The 22,283-nt window shown below is 49.5% G+C and overlaps 1 protein-coding gene across 50 annotated transcripts in view; it reads left to right on the forward strand.

Moving 5' to 3' along the window:
- LRRFIP1 (LRR binding FLII interacting protein 1) overlaps positions 1 to 22,283 on the forward strand; it is a 147,165-nt gene that overhangs the window by 39,897 nt on the left and 84,985 nt on the right. For 10 of the 50 annotated variants that reach the window (XM_067027235.1, XM_067027257.1, XM_067027252.1 and 7 more), the window contains exon 1: positions 19,297 to 19,674. The exons of 35 other annotated variants lie outside the window; for them this stretch is intronic. In XM_067027235.1, coding sequence (XP_066883336.1) covers positions 19,609 to 19,674 — 66 coding nt within the window. In that variant the 5' untranslated portion in view covers positions 19,297 to 19,608. Of the gene's footprint in view, positions 1 to 19,064; positions 19,675 to 21,257; positions 21,609 to 22,283 lie in introns of those variants that run through there. 5 more of the 50 variants (XM_067027234.1, XM_067027262.1, XM_059051577.2 and 2 more) reach the window with 5 other exon arrangements.

Raw genomic sequence — 22,283 nt, forward strand, 5'->3', positions numbered from 1 at the left:
TTTCACATCAATTCGGGCTCTGAAGCACTTAGCCTCAACCTATGAAAACAAACCAGGCACCGCCCATGGTCCCACGAAAGCTATTTTTTTGTCACACGTCAGAAACCCAGGATGGCACAGAATAGATTCTCTCTCGCTGTTGGACACTTAAGTCAGACACTTTCCGATCAGAGGTGAACCACTGCAACGACATTTGTGTTGAGTCTTTTGTGTTCTCAGGACAACCACAGAGAAATGCAGCAGGAAGAGCTGGGGGCAGGGGAAGGAGCCGGTTCGGGGGACCTGCCAAGGCTCAGGGGCTGCAGTGGGCCGCCCACCAGCTCCTTACTCCTTCTCCCCACTTCCATGCTCCCCTCAGAGAAGCTGGCCAGCTGGCTAGGGGCTAGGGCCCCTGGTCAGTGCGGGCTTTACGTGTGTCTGGGCATGCGTGTGTGTGTGTGTGTGTGTGTGTGTGTGTGTGTGTGTGTGTGTGTGTGTTTCCCTTGTGAAATATCTTAGACCACCTCTCTAAGTAAATTACAGTTACAGTGACATGAATGACCGGTCTGGCAACATTTTTCTTAAGGCTCTTTCACTGTTCACCAGGTTGAGAGTTTCTTTTCCTCATTCTAATCTCTGCAGCGGTATGAACGGTACTGTATTAGGTCCTCACAGCTTCTAGAAGTCTACGGAAGCCCACAACAAGCAGCTCAGTCTCAGGACATATAGTCACTGATGGACCCTTTACAGATGAAGGGTCAGTGCCCTCCATTTCTTGTCTTGTTAGTGACTTTTTTGTGTGTGTGTGGTACGCGGGCCTCTCACTGTTGTGGCCTCTCCCGTTGCGGAGCACAGGCTCCGGACGCGCAGGCTCAGCGGCCACGGCTCACGGGCCCGGCCGCTCCGCGGCACGTGGGATCCTCCCGGACCGGGGCACGAACCCGTGTCCCCTGCATCGGCAGGCGGACTCTCAACCACTGCGCCACCAGGGAAGCCCCTTGTTAGTGACTTTTAAAATGTGGTAGACAACATAAGACTTCTTAAAATAGAAATGGAAAATGTGGTTCTTAGGCAAGAGAGTTAGACTTTTGTGTTCAATGAGAAATTTAAGATTTGAAAAATAAAAAATTGCATAGAAATAAAAATTTAAAAATTCTTAGGTATCCATTATGATCATATTACTTGTTCAAACTGGAAAGCAGAAAATTTTCTGCACCTGCATAACACAAATTTTATCTTGCCTTTAAAAAAATTGACCTAAATTTAAGTTCGTTTTATATTTGGTTTATTATTCTGGTTATTCTAAGAGAGTACCTACTTTATCATATTGAAATAAGACCTTACAAATACCTTAGAATTGATGATATATATTTTAAAATATTTCCCTTAGCTTGAAACTCTAAACAAAACCTTGCAATGTGATTTACCTTGTATTTTCAAGTATTGCTGTAGATAAGCCACAAAAATAGTGACTTTCAGTGACTCTAGAAAATACTTACTGTTTTTCATTTCTTCATAGAGCATATGATGAAGTGCATTTACAGTCGGTGGAATTGTTCAAACTTTGTAGATTAAGAGTAGACTTATCAGTGCGTGTATATTCCATCTGGGGGACAGAAGGGTGATCTCGTTTCTATATTAACCAAAACTCGGACATAAATGAGCTTGGTACCAAAGTTCCTCAGCTGAGGGTTGGGTCCTCTTTGATTATAATTATCGTTACGTTTTTATAAATTGTCTTCGTGGAGAAAAAGAAACATGGAGATTCAGTCTCAAAGGTTTGAAGTCAGCACCAGGAGGCAGTCTTCGGTCTCTGGTCTGTGGGATTTAAGGGCGGTGGTTGAGTGGCTGGTGGCAGGACGCCAGGCCGGCATCTGGGAGGCTCGGTGATGTCTGGGAGCTTGCCCTTTGCCCGGCTCTCAGAGGGAAGCCTCACAGGTCTCACAGGAGGGCTCTCCTTCCCCACCCCTCCCCGCTTGGAATCACTTCTTGTTTCCTTAGAAACACAAAGCTGTATTTTCTGTCTGCATCTGAGGATATTTTCATTGGGTGTCATGGCACTTATCATGACAATGAATTACTTACTTGGCAATTATTTAACGTCAGTCTTTCCCCGGAGGTGTGGCTGCTCCTTGCTCACTGTTCCATCCGTGGTCTCGGACCCGTGGCAGCCCTCCCCCACACGTGATGACTGACTGAGTGAGTGGATAAGAAGACTCTGCAGCGGGGGGCGGGGGGCGGGGGGGCACTGGGGACAATTCTGATCATTCTGAGGAGTCACGCTGAGGCCGGTTAAGGCAGTGGCCCTGGGGGCACGTGGAAGTGACATTAGGAGAAGAAGCCGACTTGGTGATGCACTGCCGGCGGAGGGGGGAGGGCACCAACCTCGCAGGGGCGGACGCTTACTGATGTCAAGACCTGGCAGCACATTTAGTTCTTACGACAGCCCAGGGGGTTGTGACTGTCACTGCCTCTCGGGAACTGAAGCCCAGAGACGTTACAGAAAGCCTTCCTAGGAGGCACTGGCTGGTAGTGCCCCCTTGGAGGAGGAAATGCAAAGGAAAGACCCTTGGAGGAGACACAAGTTCCGTTTTGAATACATCTCGAGCTTGGGGTGACTTTGGGACCTCCAGGTGGAGATGTCCACCTGGCAGGTGGGCTGAAACTTGGAAAAGTCAAGAGAAAAGAAATAGACACCTGGTGTTGGGAGACATCTGGGTCACAGTCAAAGCGGTGGGACTGAGAGGGGACCTTACAGGAAAGAGCTCTGAAGACCACCCAGGAATCCATGTCCCCCAGGAGAGCCGGTGAGGGTGTAAGCACAGTTGTGTGTCTACTTTATTTTTCTCTGGCATTCAGAAATAGGCATAAGATGATCAATAAAATGCAAAAATTACTATTTACTATTTGCAGGATGGTTGATAATGTCAGTGAGAGAGATGCACCAAGGCGGGAATTTGCGGTAGTATTATTTTCCCTTTCAAAGCATAAAAAGACACCTGGTATCAGTGATCAATCATGTGATCATGTGATCAGTCATGTGACTTTTTAAAGCAAAAATTAAGGAAGAAAAAGAACTGTATTCAACATCTTGAAACACCCAGAAGGATTCTTAACTTCGGGTCCAATCCTCCTCCAAGGGTCTTTGTTTAGATTTCAAAGGATCCCTGAAATTGGATCGGAAAAAGAGAGCAGCCTTACCTCCAATTATGAATGTAGGCCCAAAGCTTTAGAAGTGTGTGTGATTTCATCACCAAGGACCAGCTATTTTTTTTTTTTTTTTTTGCGGTACACGGGCCTCTCACTGTTGTGGCCTCTCCCGTTGTGGAGCACAGGCTCCGGACGCGCAGGCCCAGCGGCCATGGCTCACGGGCCCAGCCGCTCCGCGGCACGTGGGATCTTCCCGGACCGGGGCACGAACCCGCGTCCCCTGCATCGGCAGGCGGACTCTCAACCACTGCGCCACCAGGGAAGCCCAAGGACCAGCTATTTTTATGTCACTTCTCGGTGGTTGCAGACAGCTGTGGAAATGTACAAGGCTGTGTCGATATTACGGTGGATATGAGCTCTTGTCACTCAGTACACTAAGAAAGAAGCTCGTATTTGAGCTAGTGATTAAGCTGTTGCCTCTCTGCTCCAAACCCCGCTTCTTCCCAGTCCTGTGATGCTGGGGCTGGAGCCCTGCACACCTCATCTCCCCGGGGTCTGCCCAGGCCCTAGAGGGCAACTGTGAGGCCAGGGAAGGAGACAGGACCCACTCCTCCCTGTCTGCCTCCTGTTTCTGTGAGCATCACCCCAGCAACGGCCTTCACCCAGGCAGCCCCGGTCGGTTCCATTTCTGGTACTTTTCGTGCTCTCAGAAACCACCGTCATGGAGCCCCATAGGAGATTCTGGAGCACAGTGCCTTCCGAGCCTTTGGGGTGCGCTAACCCAGCCCCTTGTTCCCCCAGCCCTAGCTGGTCCACAGAGTATTCCCTCCGTGTCCTCTTTGCCTTCTCAGTCATCCAACACCTGTATTAAATTGCTCCTATTAATAGAACGGGTGTAATTTCCTTTTTCCCTGTCTGGACTGTGATTGATATGATATATCACAATTTAAAAATATATTTTGATAATATATTTCAGAATAATCACTTTCTTTTGTAACCCTATATACTTTGTTTTAAGCACTTAAAAATACCATTCTGGGACTTCCCTGGTGGCTCAGTGGTTGGGAATCTGCCTGCCAATGCAGGGGATGCAGGTTTGAGCCCTGGTCCGGGAAGATCCCAAGTGCCACGGAGCAACTAAGCCCGTGCACCACAACTACTGAGCCCGCCTGCCTAGAGCCCAGGCTCCACAACAGGAGAAACCACCGCAGTGAGAAGCCCGCGCACCACAAAGACGAGTAGCCCCCACTCGCCACAACTAGAGAGCACCGGCGTGCAGCAACAAAGACCCAACGCAGCCAAAAATTAATTAATTAAAAAAAATACCATTCTGAGAATGGCCACAACCTTCACCAGCCTGCCAGGGGCATCCATGGTACAAAAATAGGAAAGAAGTGAAAGTGGTGGGCAGAGTAATTAATTGCAGTTTCCTTTTAGCTTTAAAAGCCTCTGGGAACAAAAGGCATCAAGGTTTTTCTTCTCATTCTTCCTTTCTTTCCAAATAAAGTTACAGAGAAAAATGAAATTCTGTGTTATTTTCCCCCTTTAAAAGTAGTACATGCGTAACAAAATAATCATTGGAAAACAGAAGGAAACAAAAAGCATTATAACATAAAGACAACCATGCTCTATTTTGATTTATTTCCTTAAGGTCTTTGTTGTTTATTTTTTCATAGATGTTATTGGGGTGTGTGTGTGTGTGTGTGTGTGTGTGTGTGTTGAGTGTGTGTGCACTCAACATTGTCATAAGTATTTTGGATTCTATTACATACTCATCAGACACTTTTTTTTTTTTTTTTTTTTTAGATGTTGGGGGTAGGAGTTTATTAATTTATTTATTTTTGCTGTGTTGGGTCTTCGTTTCTATGCGAGGGTTTTCTCTAGTTCTGGCAAGCACGGGCCACTCTTCATCGCGGTGTGTGGGCCTCTCACTATCGCGGCCTCTCTTGTTGCGGAGCACGGGCTCCAGACGCACAGGCTCAGTAGTTGTGGCTCACGGGCCAAGTTGATCCGCGGCATGTGGGATCTTCCCAGACCAGGGCTCGAACCCGTGTCCCCTGCATTGGCAGGCAGGTCCTCAACCACTGCGCCACCAGGGAAGCCCATAGACACCATTTTTATAGACAGAAGGGATGCCATAAAGTAGATATCCCAAGGTCAATTTGGCCACTTTCTTACAGTGTAAAACTTTTAATATAAATTATTTTTTGTTGTGGTAAAATACACGTAACATAAAATTCACCATCCTAACTATGTTTAAGTGTACAATTCAGTAGGATTAAGTACATTCTCACTGTTGTGCAGCCATCACCACCATCCATCTCCAGAGCTCTTCTCATCTTCCCAAACGGAACCGTATCCATTAAACAGTAAATCTCATTCCTATGTCCCCTCCAGCCCCTGGCAACCACCTTCTACTTTCTGTATAAATTTGACAATTCTAGGTATCTCATGTGAGTGAAATCATACAATATTTGTCCTTTTGCATCTGGCTTATTTCACTTTGCATAATGTTTTCAAGGCTTCATCCACATTGAAGCATGTATCGGAATTTCCTTTTTTAAGGCCCAGTAATATTCCATTGTATGGATACACCACATGTATTTATCCATTCAGTGGACCCTTGGGTTGTCTGACATTATTAAGCCAACATGAAACCTTTAGCGCAGGCCCCTCGGGAATGCTTACCGGTGACCACCAGGAGGCAGCCGCTGGAGCTCGACCCCTCTCCCAAGTGTATCTGTTTCTCCCCGATTTCTCCCGTTCGTCACTGCCTACTCCCCTTCGTCACTGCCTACTCCCCTTTGCCTCCTTCCAGAGATAAAGATGCTGAAAGATAGAGATAGTGCTATTACATTTTATTTTAAACGTAGGGCAAGTGTTTTAAATAACCGAAGAATATTAGAACTGAAAACTTTGAATATTTTTATTCAAAACTCTTAGTTGCTTCACTGTGGAACAATTTCTTCTTTTTCAAAAATTGTACCATAAGAGAGTCTCTTTGCCCAAAAAGAGAAGTTCTTGGGCTTCTGTTGCCTAATACCACTCTTTGCGGACACAGTCAAGTCCAGACATCTGGAGCAGAACTCTCAACTAGGAAGTGACTGGGTGCCTGAAAGACAATAACTGTCCCAGAGTTCAGGCCACTTGTTCTAGAAAAGTAATCATGGTTTTGCTCCTACTAGAGCCTCACGACTTAGAATTCCAGCTAGTCTTCCAGTTCCACGGGCGTTATTAACAAGCTCATATATTTCCCTTGCACCAGGGTGTGCCCTGCAGGCTGTGGGTTCCCGGCTGGCAGAGATGCAGGCTGAGATAGAAGCCACAGTGGGGTGGGGCCGGAAGGCAAGAGGGAGGGGCCCTTGGTCTGGGACAAAAGTTAATTCCCACATCCCTTTGTAAATGGTGACTGGTTACCTTAGATTTAGGTGAAATGCGCCTTGAGGTACTTTGTAACCCAAGCACTATGCTCACAGCCAGCGTTTTATTTATTTAGATACTGATTATGAATAATCACTCATTTAATCCTTGTAAATGGTATGAACCAGGTGCCATTGTTACTCCTATTTGACAGATGAGGAAACAAAACCGAGGCATAGAGAGAGGTTAACTGGCCGGAGACCAACAGCAAGTTCTAGGCAGAGGCGCGGCTTCCCGCCCACGCAGTGCTGGCCTGGGACTCTCTGAGTGTCATCCCTCCACAGGGCCTCTCCCTGCAGAAAACAATTGTATGGTAACGCTCACAATAATAAACTTTTCACTGACTTCAGTACTCATCTTTCTTCAAGTCGTTTTGCCTGTTTATCTTTTATTGGTCAAAATTGCGTTGTGGCCTTTAGGCAAGAGTGTCTTGTTTTGAGACTTATAATTTCTTTCCTTTCAGGGGCTTTATCAGTTGACTGACAACAAATTCTCTGTTTACTTTATAGGCAACTTTAATGCTGTTTAAATGCTAATAAGGCTGGTGTCCTGTCCTGTATTACTACAGTGCAAGCACAAACCCACAAAGCTGCTGAGTCCTTAGTACTTCCCTAATTGCAGAGTATCCAATTTAAGAAGAGACGGCAGACCAGGGCTAGTGTAACATTATAATGATGGGAGTTCTGATGTTCAGACAGGATAAAGAAATCGGCAATATTAACTACTGAAAAGGAATAGATACAATTTGTAACTACTTTCAGATTATGTACATAGCTAATCCAAAAAAAATCAGTCTAAAACTGAGAGTTCAATGAAATAATTTGTGATGATATAAACAGAAATCCATAGCAGGGGGGAAGGGTGAGGGAAAGGGATAGTTAGGGAATTTGGAATTGACATGTACACACGGCTATATTTAAAATGGAGAACCAACAAGGACCTACTGTAGAGCACAGGGGACTCAGCTCAATATTATGTAGCAACCTAAATGGGAAAAGAATTTGAAAAAGAATAGATACATGTATATGTATAACTGAATCACTTTGCTGTACACCTGAAACTAACACAACATTGTTAATCAACTATACTCCAATATAAAATAAAAAGGTAAAATTAATTAATTAATTAAAAGAATATGTTCAGGGAACAAGTTTCCCTACTTCCCCCACCAAAAATCCAAAGCATTCCCATATGCCACAATAATTTTTTAAAATAACGGCAAGAAGATAAGATCCCATTCAAAAGAGCATTTAGGAATAAAGAAATATGTAGGACCTATATGAAGGAAAGTATAACGATATACTGAAGAACATAGATTTAAAAATGGAGAGAGAGATACCTTGTTTCTGAATTAGAAGACCCGGTATTAAAAAGATGTTAATCCTTCCCAAATAATTTATAAGTATAATGTAATTCAAATAAAATCCCAGTTTAGGGGACAAGGTTGGCTTAAAGTTAAAAAGTAGACTCTGAAGCTGACCTGGAAGAATAAATAGTGAGACCAGCCAAGAAATTTTTGCAAAAGAATAATGAGGGTGATTTTTAACTTTTTTGTAGCCTACAGGTTCTTTGTTCAGACAAAATCCTACTTCCCTGTTCAAACACTTACAGTGGGTCCTTTACTACCTCCTGAACAAAGTTCAAGTTCCTTAAACTGTTACATAAAAAAAGAGCATTCAAACAATATCTAAAGGTATTCTGAAAAGCAATAAAATTCCCACGAATCCATTACTTAAATAGAGCAGCTCTTTTGTTTACTGCGTTTCCTTCCAGTCTTTGTCTACATTCGTACATTCGTCCAGAGTTGTATTCACAACACACTTATCTAAGGGCGGACGGTGCCAAAAGCTTGGCTCTGGGGAGAGCCATAAGCCCCAAACTCTGGGCTTGGAGGGGGGAGGTTCCAGAAAGAGGGCAAAGCTCCAAGTTCTCAAAAATGCTGACACTAGGGCTTCCCTGGTGGCGCAGTGGTTGAGAATCCGCCTGCCGATGCGGGGGACGCGGGTTCGTGCCCCGGTCCGGGAGGATCCCGCGTGCCGCGGAGTGGCTGGGCCCGTGAGCCGTGGCCGCTGAGCCTGCGCGTCCGGAGCCTGTGCTTCGCAACGGGAGAGGCCACAGCAGTGAGAGGCCCGCGTGCCGCAGGGGAAAAAAAAAAAAAAAAATGCTGACACTAAAGCCTTAAACCTAATCCGAGCCAATTAAGTGACTCGGGACTCTACCTATGGCTTGTCTAACCCTGTATGTAAATTGTAATTCCAGAGTCTCTTATCTGCAGGAAAACTAATCTGTGTTCTTTAGAATAAGAGTGTGTGGCAGGTGCCAGCCTGGGGTCCCACCGTTTATCTGCCACCTGCCTGGTGGCTGCGTCTCTCCTGTGTCACATGGGAAGCCGAAGAGGTCACAGGAGTTGCCGGAAACTACAACCTAGTAAGCGACAGAGCAGGGATTCCAACCAGCTTTTCTCCCAAACCTCTGCTTTGGAGCTTTGAGGGCTTTTGTGCTGGGTTTTGCCTCTGCTGGCTGCTGGCGCCAGGGCTCTGGCTTTGCGCTCCATCACTTGCCCCTTTTTGACTGGGCCTTCCCAAAGGGTCAGGAGGCAAAACTCAGTTCCTCGACCTTCTCACTTACGACGCTCTTCCTTCCGGCCCACCTCCGCCATCACACCCTGGGTCTTGGCGTGACTGTACCGCGTCTGAAATCTCAGCCTCAAACTCCCCCCCGCCCCCGCCGTGGTTTCCACGTCCTACCTTTCAGTGTCTGGGGCTGACTTCCTTGCTCTTCCTGACTACAGCACCCAGCCCTGCTTTTGAGCTCTTACTTGAAGCAAAAGGGGGGCTACACACATTAGAGAACGTGTTGAAATATTTGTCTTGATCATTATTTCCGTGCGTGTTTAGCTGTGTATTTGTTGAGGCGACTTGTCTATGCAAGTCGATAAGTCAGTGTCCTGCTACGGTGTGCGTGCCTCGGATGAAGGCTCAGACCCTCTCGATCAGGGGCTCTCAGCAGGGCTCTCTTTCCCTCGCAGAGGACACGTAGCAGTGCCTGGAGACACCTTTGGTTATCCAGGCGGGGTGCAGAGTGTCCCTGGCATCTGGTGGGTAGAGGCCAGGGGCGCTGCTGGTGCACAGGACAGCACCCCAACAAAGAATCGTTTCACCCAAAATGTCAACAGTGCTGCTATTAAGAAACCCTGCTCTCTATTTATAGTAGAGTTTCCTCATAAATTCTCACCCCATATTTAATACAAATGCCTCAACTGAAGTGGGGATAGGAGGAAGGGGCTTCCGTGTAACCTGAGTAACTAAAGTCAAACCCACGGGTCCGAAGAGGCCTTTGGAAAATCTACAATGGGCTCCGGGAACCACGCCCTTCCATTAAGGTAGGCGGGTCGAAGCTGCCCAGTGAGGTGGCGGGTATAAAGGTGCCTTTAATTGACCTCTCCGTTGGCGCTCAGAGGTGAGGTGGTCAGGAGTGGCTATTTGATCTCCTGTTTTTCCAGAATTTCCACTCTCATGCTCAACATGTCTCTCCAGGTCTTCGCTCTTCCTTAAACTCCATCTAAAATCTTCATTTCTCAAAGGTGAGGCTTTTATGTTCTATGTTGTCTGCTGGAAAGATATCTGGTTCATATGGATTGATGATAAGAAAGGTGCCAATAATCTGGTACTTTCCTGGAGGCTAACAGTTGATGAGTGTTCTTTGCCCTTTGTTTCAGGGGCTAAAATGCAGAGGGGAAAACCCTTATTTTAGGGTGTGGGCATGTGTTTTTAGGGCTGTGCTAAAGTGTGTTTCAGTCTTTATTTTCCTTTAGGAAAATTCATTTTCTTAGAAGGATTATTTTAGGGTTGCTCTTTTAGAAATTTCTGTACCTTAGGTTGGAAGGTTGCTTACTTCTGATATTTTTGTCTGTCCTGAAGTCAGGTTGTCTTCAAGTCAAGCTGTTTAGTAGGAGTGCCTGGATTTTAAACCTTTGAATTCACCCTGTGTGCCCTCAAATTTCCCTTTTTGCTATGAGTACTGTTTACATTTAGATTATAAACACCTGTGTCCCCACACTTCCTTTCTATGACTGACATTTGTCAATCACACTTGTAGCCTGATGGATTTCTGGATTTTTCAGCTAGCAGGGTAAAGATTTCTTTCATGGCTCGATCGTTAGGCACATTCTATCTCTCCTATAATGTTAAACTCATAGGCAAGATTACTGAGGCCAGAGCCAAATAAATCGGTGAGCATCTAGAAGAAATTTTGCTTCTATTTTTTTAACCATCATTTTATATCCCTTAATATATTTTGAAGCATTTCATTTATTTCTTATCAGTGGGGTGTTCTGTTAGCTAGTGAATACAGTTGTTGAAAGTAAAGCCTATTTTCCCTATTTTACTATCTATTCTGATCAAAAGTTTCTTAAATGGACCATTCTGAGTGCATATATAGATATTTTTTCTTTGCATTAAGGTTGACTTACAGGGACTTTTCAAAGTCTTTTCCTATGTGGTTAAGAAATATGTAATGGATTTGAGTTCTGTTCTCAATATTTTTAGAAAATAATTGGGTGGTATTTGCAGTGTGTTGTGTTCATGAAAAACAGAACTGGTTTTCCTAAGAGGTGCTTTATTGGAGGTGTTTGTGGCCATTTCCTTGGATACAATATATGGTGGGGGGAGGTCTCTGTGATCATCTGGTCTGGTCTTAAGGGTCAGCAGTTCTGAGGAATGGATTGGAAAAATGGATACATCCCTCCCCCCTCCAAGATTGCTATGGACTTATTGCTGGACACTTTTGGAGATGAACTTAATTCCAGAGTAAAATAAGCTAGAAATTATTCTAAATGTGGACAGATTTTACCCTGCGGCAGCATTATTGGGCCCTCTGGAGCCCCGTGGAAGGGCTCTGGGCTCAGGTGCTGAAAATAGCGTCCCCCCGGCTGGACCAGAGGTGGCTTTCTGGCGGGTCCTTCAGTCTCTCTCCTCCCACCCTTCCTTGTGCCTCGGTTCTGTGTCCACAGTCTCTGCACCAGGACTGTGCTTCTTGTTATTTGTCCTCTCCTGGACACTTTGGTTTTCTCATCCTCATTTAGCTCAGAATCAGGCCAAATCCTGAAAGTCCAGAAATGCCCTCACCACTGTCCCTTAGTCAACAGTCTCCCACACGCCCACCCTGTTTTGCCTCAATCTCCTCTAACTCCCACCCTGCAGCCTCCAAACTGGCTCAAGTCTCTTCCATCCTTAAAAGCAGATGGACACATGAACAAATCTCTCCCCACCGAAAACCTTCTTCTTGATTCTGTCTTCCTCCGAGGCTGTAACGTGCCGTTTATCTTGTGTGCATGAACCATTGAAAACGCTTAAATGTAGAATTTCAGTAAGAGGATACAATAGCCGGTGTTTTTCTAGTTGCCAATGAAAGGCTTTCTTGACCCTGTCCTCTTCACTCCATCTACCTTAACACCGGTCTTCACGCCAGCCTTCTGAAGAGTGGCTTCCAGAAGGCGCCTCTAATTTTCTGTTTCCCTAACTACCTGTTGTCTGTCTTGGCTTGTTCTTGACACTGTCTTATTCATTAAGTGTCGGAGTCCGCGGATCCCTCCCTTCAGCCTCTTTTCTGTTATATGCATGCTACCATTTGTATCACCACCTTAAACCGGTTCATGCTTCTGGTGCCAAAGTGCCTGTTGGACACCTTCCTCAAGGCTTTCTGCCCCACTTCAAGTTCAGTGCAACCAAAACTCAAGCTCATCACCTTCCTTAGAAAATCCAAAGGGATTTTCAAAATATGTACTAAAGGGAAAAAAAAGTGTGGTGAATTGCTGCGTGCTAGGTAGTTATGCAAAAAAAAAAAAAAAAAAAAAATCAAAAGCCATGCAATTTTTTTTTTTAATTTATTTTATCTATTTATTTTTGGCTGCGTTGGGTCTTCATTGCAGCGTGCGGGCTTAGTTGCTCCGCGGCATGTGGGATCTTCACGGACCAGGGCTCGAACCCATGTCCCCTGCATCGGCAGGCGGATTCTCAACCACTGAGCCACCAGGGAAGCCCAGTCATGCTGTTTTAAAAAGAGAGTTTCTATTCTCAGTTGCTACCAAAAATATAAAATCCTTAAGATCAATGAGAGTTAATGATAAACTATCAAAGCCCTCCATTTTCCTGGGAGAATCACCCATCCATCCATCCGTGAGGTGAGCAGCTGCTCCCGTTTTGGAAGAGCCCACTCAGTCTCTGCGGAGAGTGACGACTGAGTCACGGGCAGCGGTGAGTATGAAGTATGTGGTTGTAGGACACCCAACACAGGGTGGGTGCTCAGGAAGCAGGAGCTGTCTGTATGCTAGAAATGAGCTCTCTTGCTTTCTAGCCACTCCTACCCCCAATATTTCTGTCCACTGGAGGTGGTCCGGGCCCAGGCCCGAGTGTCAAGTTCACCGTGGGCCTGATCTGGCCCAGCTGGCTGTGGGGTACAGTTTTCTCTGTGAATGGCAGGCAGGGACCGGCTCCCTCATTTGATGTTCCTACCAGGGCCCTGGGTCTTACCGGGAGAGCGAGCTGCGGCCTGGACCTGGGTACGCGCACTGCTTTGCCAACACCCTTGGGGCAGGAGATGGGGTTATTGGTCCAGGTTCAGCCCAGGGAGACAGCCTGTCTGGTGACTGCGTGTTCCCAGTGAGGATCCCTGGGTGGCTGGGGGGAGGGGGCACCTCTGTGTCAGGCAGTGGGCCGGGTGCTAAGGGCTTGGACTTTTAGCAGGGACTTGGGTTAAAAACCTCACTTCACTCTGCCAAGGTGCCTCTGTGGACAAGTTATACAACCTTCGTGGGCCTCCGTGTGTGTACACCTGCCTAGTCCTGGTTTTATTGTACTTCCCTTTATTGTGTTTCAAAGATACTGTGTTTTTTTACAAATAGAAGGTTTGTAGCAACCTTGTATTTAAGAAATATGTTTCATAAGGCTATAGGTGCCATAGACAGTGATTCCTCTGATGGGTCTGGGCAAAGTCAATTAAAAGCCTTCCAAAAAGGAGTCACCATTCTACACACCATCAAGAACATTTGTGATTCACCAGAAGAGGTCAAAATATCAGCATTAACAGAAGTTGGGGAGAAGTTGATTCCAACTCTCATGGGTGACTCTGAGGGCTCAAGACTTCAGTGGAGGAAATAACTGCAGATGTGGTGGAAACAGCAAGAGAGCTAGAATTAGAACTGGGGCCTGAAGATGGGACTGAATTGCTACAATCTCATGAGAAAGCTAATGACTGAGGGATTGCTTCTTGTGGATTTGCTACGAAAGTGGTTTCTTGAGATGGAATCTGCTCCTGTGAAGATGCTGTGAAGATTGTTGAAATATCAACAGAGGATTTAGAATATTTCATAAACTGAGTGGATAAAGCAGTGGCAGGGTCTGAGAGGACGGACTCCAAATTTTGAAAGAAGTGCTACTAGGGGTAAAATGTTATCAAACAGCATTACGTGCTACAGAGAAATCGTTCGTGAAAGCAGGAGTCACTCGATGCAGCGAACTTCATTATCTTATTTTAGGAAATCGCCGCAGCTGCCCCAGCCTTTAGCACCCACCACCCTGATCAGTCAGCAGCCACCAGCACAGAGGCAGGACCCTCCTCCAGCAAAAAGATTATGTCTTGCTCGGATGATGATTAGCATTTATTAGCAATAAAATATTTTTAAATATAGGTATGTACATTGTTTCTTACACACAATGCTCTGGCATGCTTAAAAGACTACAGTGTAGTGCAAACGTGACTTTTATGTGCTCTGGGACGCCGTAAAACTCGTGTGACTCCCTTTATTGTGATATTCACTTTACTGCAGTGGTCTGGAGCAGAGCCCACAACGTCTCTGAGGTGTGCCAGTGTAAAATGCTTTGCAAACCGAAAGGTGCCGTGCAAATCTGGGTAATCACTTCATGAACCAGCTTTATGATATGAAGTGGTTTTTATATTAGTCAGAAAGATCCATATAAAGTTGTAACATACGTGTAAGCTCACTGTTTGTAGGAGTAATAGAGAGATGTTTATTCTGCTGTAATCAATACGGCTAGGGATTCATGTTCATGAAAAACAGCTGTTATGGCTGGGATTTGGAATACGGTTTTGTGGGTTATCAACTAGGAGTGCAGCCAGGAACCACTGTGCCCTCCCCTGCCTGCCCTCTGCCTTGTGCTACATCCTGGAAGGCTTTGTCTCCGTTGCTCTAGCACTTAGCACCAACCACAGCAGGAGGCAAAGCTACTGAACCCAGAAGCAGCCCAGCACCATGAAGACCAGTCAACCAAGTTTGGGTGTGACCCCACAGTGGTTAAATGTGGCATTTGCTGGTTAGCGATGAGTCTGAGGTGCCTAGAGCAAAATTAGATCATTCTACTTACCTTTTGTTCTCTTCTAGGGGTCCCCTTAAGAAATTAAGTTCCTGCACGTAATCTTATGGCACATCAGAGAACTGCTTTTTGAGATTTGGGACCTTACACTTCTGTTGGGAGGGCTCAGAGCAGGACAACCACGGTGGCTTTTAGGAATGCCCGAGACAGTCAGAGCCTCCACAGAGCCTAAGGTCCCTCTCAGGACGGAGTCCCTGGGTTTAAACAGTGACGAGGGGCTTGCAGGTCAGTGACTGCCCAGCAGCTTGGAAGGGGCTGGAAATAGAGTCCACCTGCTAGAAGTGGGATCTTGACCTAAAGAAGGGAAAACTGAGCCTGCCATTGACCTCAACGGCTCTTTATATAAAGACCCTGGGCCCACACTGGTGCAGTCCGGATGGGTGGCCACCCCCCTCCTCACCCCTCCCCAGCCTGCATGCTGCCCGGACCATTCAAAGGTGCCCTGGGTTTCTTCCGCCAACCTCTCTGAGGATGGAAACCTGGGGCTGCTTTTTTTTTTTTTTAACATCTTTATCGTAGTATAATTGCTTTACAATGGTGTGTTAGTTTCTGCTGTATAACAACGTGAATCAGCTCTACATATACATATACCCCCACATCCCCTCCGTCTTACGTCTCCCTCCCTCTCACCCTCCCTATCCCACCCCTCTAGGTGGTCGTAGAGCACCGAGCTGATCTCCCTGTGCTATGAGGCTGCTTCCCACTAGCTATCTGTTTTACACTTGGTAGCGTGTATATGTCGATGCTACTCTCTCACTTCGTCCCAGCTTATTCTCTACATCTGCATCTTTATTCCTGTCCTGTCCCTAGGTTCTTCAAAACCTTTTTTTTTTCCTTAGATTCCATATATATGTGTTAGCGTACGGTATTTGTTTTTCTCTTTCTACTTACTTCACTCTGTATGACAGACTCTAGGTCCATTCACCTCACTCCAAATAACTCAATTTCGTTTCTTTTTATGGCTGAGTAATATTCCACTGTATATATGCGCCACATCTTCTTTATCCTTTCATCTGTCGATGGACACTTAAAACCTGGGGCTTCTTGTCTGATTTCTTCTCACCTGACACTCTTAGGTGGTTTTAGTTTTGTCTTCCTCAAGCTAAAGGATTTAGATTATTCGGCCGAGTGGCCTTTAGAGCTGTGAGCACTGGGGTAAAAATATACCAGTGCACGTCCATGGTTTCCGTTCTACAAAATGTCACTTTCTTTGACTTCCGCGTGGACTTTCCCAGCACCAAGTTTGTAGGCTCCAGTCACTCAGTAATCATCCTCCCAAGTGGCCTTGCTGAGTTTTAAAAAAGGGGGTGGAGGGCTTCCCTGGTGGCGCAGTGGTTGAGAGTCCGCCTGCCGATGCAGGGGACATGGGTTCATGCCCCGGTCCGGGAAGATCCCACGTGCCGCGGAGCGGCTGGGCCCGTGAGCCGTGGCCACTGAGCCTGCGCGTCCGGAGCTTGTGCTCCGCAATGGGAGAGGCCACAGCGGTGAGACGCCCGTGTACCACAAAAAAATAAAGGGGGGGGGGGGATGGAGACTGCCTGGGAAGGGGCTTACTAAGGGGCCCTTTTCACTAGAGAGCTACTTATGTCAAAGTGAACAGAAGGCAACTAGACCCTCTACACTTTGTTTGGGGCCCGGGGTCTAAGTAACACCAAGAAGTGTGAATTCAGCACCACTTAAAATACAGACTGACATTTCCCTACAGCTGGGAGGGGTCTGAGCCATCTTCACGGTACGGCTGGGCGGGAACACATGTCAGAAGATAGAGGCCTCTCATCTAGAAGGATGTCAGCAAAGCAGTTTTCTCTAATTTGCTACTGCTTAGTAGAATCAGAAATCTCTTGTGCCTTTACTATCATTATTTTATTGCTGGTATTGTTAGTTTGTTCCTGGGAATAAAACTAGTCAACCAGTTGCTTCTGCCTCCATGATAGTGTCCTGCAGCCAGGCCCTCTCACAGCTTTTGTGGAGGCTGTGGGTTTGCTGTCTTCTCTGGGGCTACCCACAATCTCTCCCGGTTCTCAGCCATTTAAACCTGGTGTTGCCCAGCTTCCTTCCTGCTGCGGAGAAGGGCGGGAAGGCCTGGGCGCCTGGAGGCCAGGAGAAGAGAGCGGGCGGACGGGCAGCAAGGCGGCTCCCCTGACTGTGCTCAGTGGGGGTCCTCCCCTCCGCCCTGGGCACTGTCATTCTCACTGTCATGTTTCAGATGAGACTCGAGACACAGGGGCTACGTAAATCAGTCATGATCCCACAGTAAGTGGCAGAGCCAAGAACTGAGCCAGATGGTTTAATTCCAGAGCCACTTAACCCCTTCCCTATGTGGTTTTCATAAAACTGATAAATAGCCATTGGACGGCCACCTGGGAGCTGGGGAGGGTGCAGGTGTCCACAGGCATTGCCCTGTGACAGTCAGGACAAAAGAAGCCCGTTCCCTGTGCCCTGCTCAGGGAGATGTGGTCATCAGGTTCCAGGTGGCAAGTAGCTCTAGAATTTGCTTATCTAGATCAGAATATTCAAACTGAAGACTCCCAGAAGGCGATTTTATTAACTGGCTATCATTCTCATCTGTGGAGCTCTTAACTAAAATCATCTTTGCTTTCCACCAAAGATTCCCTAAGTCCCGTACTTGTTTATGTAGAACAGTTTAAAATTATTTTTGCCAACTAGTTTAACTCTATAGAATCAAGAACTGTAACGCACTGACATATTTTAAAAGTGTTATAGCAAGAAAACAAGGTATTAAAGGTATGCATTTCAATCTCTGAAAATTATTCTTGCCAACCTAACGCTGCTATCCAACAAGGCTTGGCGCTTGTGTGCCGGCTCATCAAAGTGGAAACCTGCTGTTTCTCCCGCAGAGGCCACTTTGGGTCTTTACTCGGCCTTGCTTTTCTGCTGTCCCTACTCTCTCCTAGGTTAGGACCTCGGTCCCTCAGAACTTTCTCTGTTCCCCACCCCCCAACGCCCCCCGCCCCCCGACACATACACCCTTCCTTCCAGAGCCCCCTGCCCTGAAGCCAGAGCGGGAAGGCGAGTGCACACGGGCCTTGCGCTAACGTGTTACCGAGGAGTAGGTGAGTGGGGCAGAGAGTGGGGAACTGGGGGACTGTAACATTTAAAAGTATATTTGCGGTCTGTCGAGGCTTTCGCTGGAGCCGCCTTTGCAGAGAATTAGGCCCAGCCGCTCTATTCTGAAGTTCTCGTTTCGGGGGCGGGGAGGTGGTCTTTCTGAGAACGGCCTCCGAAAACGTGCCCCCAGGGCATGGGCAGGAAGGGCCCCGGGGCCGCCTGGACGCAGGGTAGGAGGCGGGGGTGGGGGTGGGGGCCAGGAAAGCTTCCAGACGCCTCAGGCAGCGGGCTGGGCCGGGGCAGGTTGACATTCCGATGAAAATCTGCGTCGCTTCCTGCTCGTCGCTTCTGCTTCGGCCTGGCGAGGTCAGGAGACGTTCCGTTGCTTTGCATGTAGGACTGCTAAAGACCGAGCGACGCGAGTTCTGCGGCTGGAGGAGGCGCGTGCTGGGCGGCCGGGGCCCCGTCCCGCCGCTGGACGCTCCTCTCCGCGCCCTCCCCGCGCGGCGCCCGGCGGGGACCTCGGATCGGCCCCTGCCCCGCACGACCTCCCGCCGGATCCCTGGCCGGTGCAGCCCCCCGGCTCTGAGACGCCGCATCCGCGCCAAGCCGCGTTCTTCTGCCGCCGCTCGCGGAGGGGGAGGCGGGCGGGGCCGCACCCGGCCCTCGGATGCTTGCTCTTACCCCGCGGGCCGCGCGGTGTGGTCGCCCTGGAAGCCGGTCTTTTCGCGTTAGCTGGGCACCCCGACCAGCAGGTGCTGCGGGGCTCGGGCGAGGTAGTCGCGTCCGCAGAAGCTCATTTCGGCCAGAACTTGGAGAACACCTTGGGGCGCGAGCGCAGCGCCGACGGCGAGGGGGCCGGGGGCGGGGTCTGGCGGGACAGCCCGCCCCGCCCCCGCGCGGGCCCCGCCCCGGGGACCCCGCCCCGGGGACCCCGCCCCGCCCCGCCCCGCTCCGCTCTGGCTCCTCCACCAGAGGACCCCGCCCCTCGCACAGAACCCTCCCCCGAGCAGGCTCCTCCCCAGGGCGACCCAGGCCACGAGCGGGCACCTCCCCACTCCTCCCCGGTCTTTCGAGGCCTCTCAGCTCGCCCTCTCTCGGCGGGTGGGGGGGCGGCCGACGGGGCTGTGGGCGGGGCCGGCTGGGGTCTTTTTTCCCCGCCGCCTTTCGGGTGGGGGGCGGAGGAGGGCTGGGTGGTGATTAATAACCGCGCCGCTGGGGCGCGGGGAGGAGCGCTCGCTGAGAACGGGGAGGGCGGGGTGCGTGGTGGAGCGCGGGTGGGACCCTCGTGGGTGGAGCGCTGGGGGCGGCCCCAGCTCCTCTTCTCCCGGGTGCCGCCACCCCAGGCCCGAGGGCTCCCGGGCTCCGGCCACCTGCGCCCCGCCCCTGCGGCCGCACCCCAGCCCCGGAACCGCGGAGGCGCGCCCCCGCCTTGGGAAGGGCGAGGTCCCCGTCCCGACGCGCGGATTTGTCCCCGGGCAGTAGCCCCGCCGTTCTCGACATGCGGCTGCGCTGAGAGCCGGCCCGGCCGCGGATCCGGGGAACCGGGCGTTGGCTCCCTTTCCCTGCTGTGTGAGAAGGTGGACCTGCAGCCGGCAGGATGACCAGCCGTGCGTCCGCGCAGAACCAGGAAATAGACTGTCTGAGCCCAGAAGCTCAGAGACTGGTAAGAAGAAAACACATTTTCGAAACTTTTGGTTCTGTTTGCCAGTGTTTGGTCCTTGTTGATGTTCTAGGGGCCAAGGGCAGGCGGCACCTTCCGTCGCAATCATCTGTGCCCGGGGAGGTGTGGGGCTGCCTCGCCTGGTCGGGACCCCCTTAAACGAATGTCCCCACGCGAGCATGGGCGTGGGGGTGGCCTGCTCTCGGTTCAGTTCGGGGCTCGGTGTGCACTGTCCCCCCCCCCTTGCGCCCTGGAAAGCACAGTTCCCTGGGCAACGCCCCTCAGCAGGACGGAAAGGAACTTCGTCTGGTCCCCTTTGCCCGCAGTTACGGCCTTTTGATGGGCTCTGCCTGGCTGCGTGACTCGGCCTCGGCTCCAGCCGAGGTGTGAGACCTGCGCGTGGTCTAGAGTTTCGCTCAGAACTGCTAGTTTGATGTTTTACAAAATACAGCCCCTAGGAACTGGTGCCCAGAGGCGGTGCCCTCACTCTGAGGCTGGCACCCCCAGCGGCCGGGTGGCTTGGCGCACTTACCCTGCGCTGGGTCTTAGAACCAATGGGTTGCACCCGGTTTCTGTAGTTCCCCCAAGGACCCCAGTTCCCAGATCCACTTTGGCGGGTCTCCTGGGGTCTCTGGGTCCGGAGGGGGTCCTCCCTCTGGGGGACTTTGCAGTTATCCGGCTCAACACCCAGCGTTGGAACCATGGATGTGGGGGTAGTTTGGCGTTAAAATCGGGCAGGGGGTGCGGTGGGGAAGGTTTGTAACTCCCCCTTGTCATGTGGCTTATGGTTGATGATGAATGGGAATATTTAAAGGTGAAAGGGCGCAGTTTGGAAAAGAAGCACATCGTTAAGTTAGTACTGCTGACGGGAAGAGAGAGACCCTAGATTCCACTTTATCCGGCCTGTGTGGAACCTTGATAAAACTGTGAACCCCAAATAATCACTCCTTCACCAGGTAGGAATTAATCACCTACTGAGTGTTTGTGGAAGATTCAAGATGAATAAGACTGCCCTGCCCTGAGCTTCCCGGTCAACACAAGAGAGGAGTGTAGAAACAGATTCTGATGAATACACACTTGAAAATTACCTTCCTTGAAAATTACCTTCCTTTCTGAGGACAGTCAGGTGGATTTGTGTGTGTGTGTGTGTGCGGTACGCGGGCCTCTCCCTGTTGTGGCCTCTCCCGTTGCGGAGCACAGGCTCCGGAAGCGCAGGCTCAGCGGCCACGGCTCACGGGCCCAGCCGCTCCGCGGCACGTGGGATCCTCCCGGACCGGGGCACGAACCCGCGTCCCCTGCATCGGCAGGCGGACTCCCAACCGCTGCGCCACCAGGGAAGCCCCAGGAGGATATTTTTAAGGTCGTCGTTAGTGTGCTCCTCTGACCTGACAATGTTCCACCCCTGGACCAGACCTTTGGAGCTGGTTCCTACCCCTTAACCTAGTTGGGAACCTAGAGAGAGATCCTTGAATCACCATCAGGGACGGGCCCTTGGAAGAAAGAAGGATGGGAAGCCGCTGAGAGAGGCCCAAGCTCCCGAGGAGCCGCCTAGGCAAACCATAGATGGCAAGGACAGGCTGATGTCAATGCTGGGCAAGATTTGAGCTCAGAGGAGTGAACTGCTGGGCGAGGAGAAGAAAAGAGTGACCATGGAGAACAGGACGCGAGGAAGGGAGCGCCAGGCCGTCAGAGGCAGGAGTAGAAATAGCCTGTCACCCGAAGGCGCCGGCTGCATGGTCTCGTTAACCCTTCACTTAGCCCTGGGACTGGATCTGGTTGCGATGCATGCTTCACAGAGGTGCTGCTGGGAGTTGGTGACAGGAGAGACCGGAACAGCTGCTGCGTGAGGAGGTGCTCAGTGGGCAGAGCCCACCTTCTCGGACCCCCAGTTCCAGGATCCAGGAAGCTCTGAAAATCAGAAGTTGTTTCTCTTTTTTGTAAGTTGTTAGCGGGATTCGTTTGGCAGTGATGGGAGGCTATTCGCGGTCCCCGAGTTTCATCTTGTTGTAGGTATATCTGTGCCGAGGTCCCCAGGTCCCATCTGGCTGATGGGAGGCTATTTTCAGTCCTTATTCTTCTTAGTGCGAATATCTGTCCATTCCTCTGCAGCCCTGTTAAGGTTCTTGACGAAGGGCTGTTACAGAATATATGGTGTACGCATCTTGTTACCTTTCTAAAATCCAAAAATGTTGAATTCTGAAACACATTTGGTCCTACGGGTTTTCCGTAATCAATTGTGAACTTGCTCAAGTAAATAGCAGAGCAGCAACAACTTTTTTAGAGCAGGACTGTTTTTTGAGGTTACTGGTTGAAAAGGAGACCGTTGCTGAAGGACCAGTGGGGTGGGGTGGGATGTGTCAGGAGGAGTCGCCCAGCAGCCACCCTGGGCGGTAGTGTCCCAGCAGGAGAACGGTGGGCATTTCAGACTGGCTTGTGCTGGCTTGTGTTCTGTGCCCAGAGACCCTGTGTCCCGGGAACAGGGCTCTCCAGGGGAGGAGCAGGGCCGGGGCCACCTGGGTGTGAGGCCAGAGCTGGGGTTGGCAGGAGGAGATGGATTTGTCCAGCTCCATCTCACGGGGCAAAGAAAAAAGCAGGATCCGAGCAGGAAGTCC

Source organism: Kogia breviceps, chromosome 2 (genome assembly GCF_026419965.1).
Source record: "Kogia breviceps isolate mKogBre1 chromosome 2, mKogBre1 haplotype 1, whole genome shotgun sequence".
NCBI classification, from domain to species: domain Eukaryota; kingdom Metazoa; phylum Chordata; class Mammalia; order Artiodactyla; family Physeteridae; genus Kogia; species Kogia breviceps.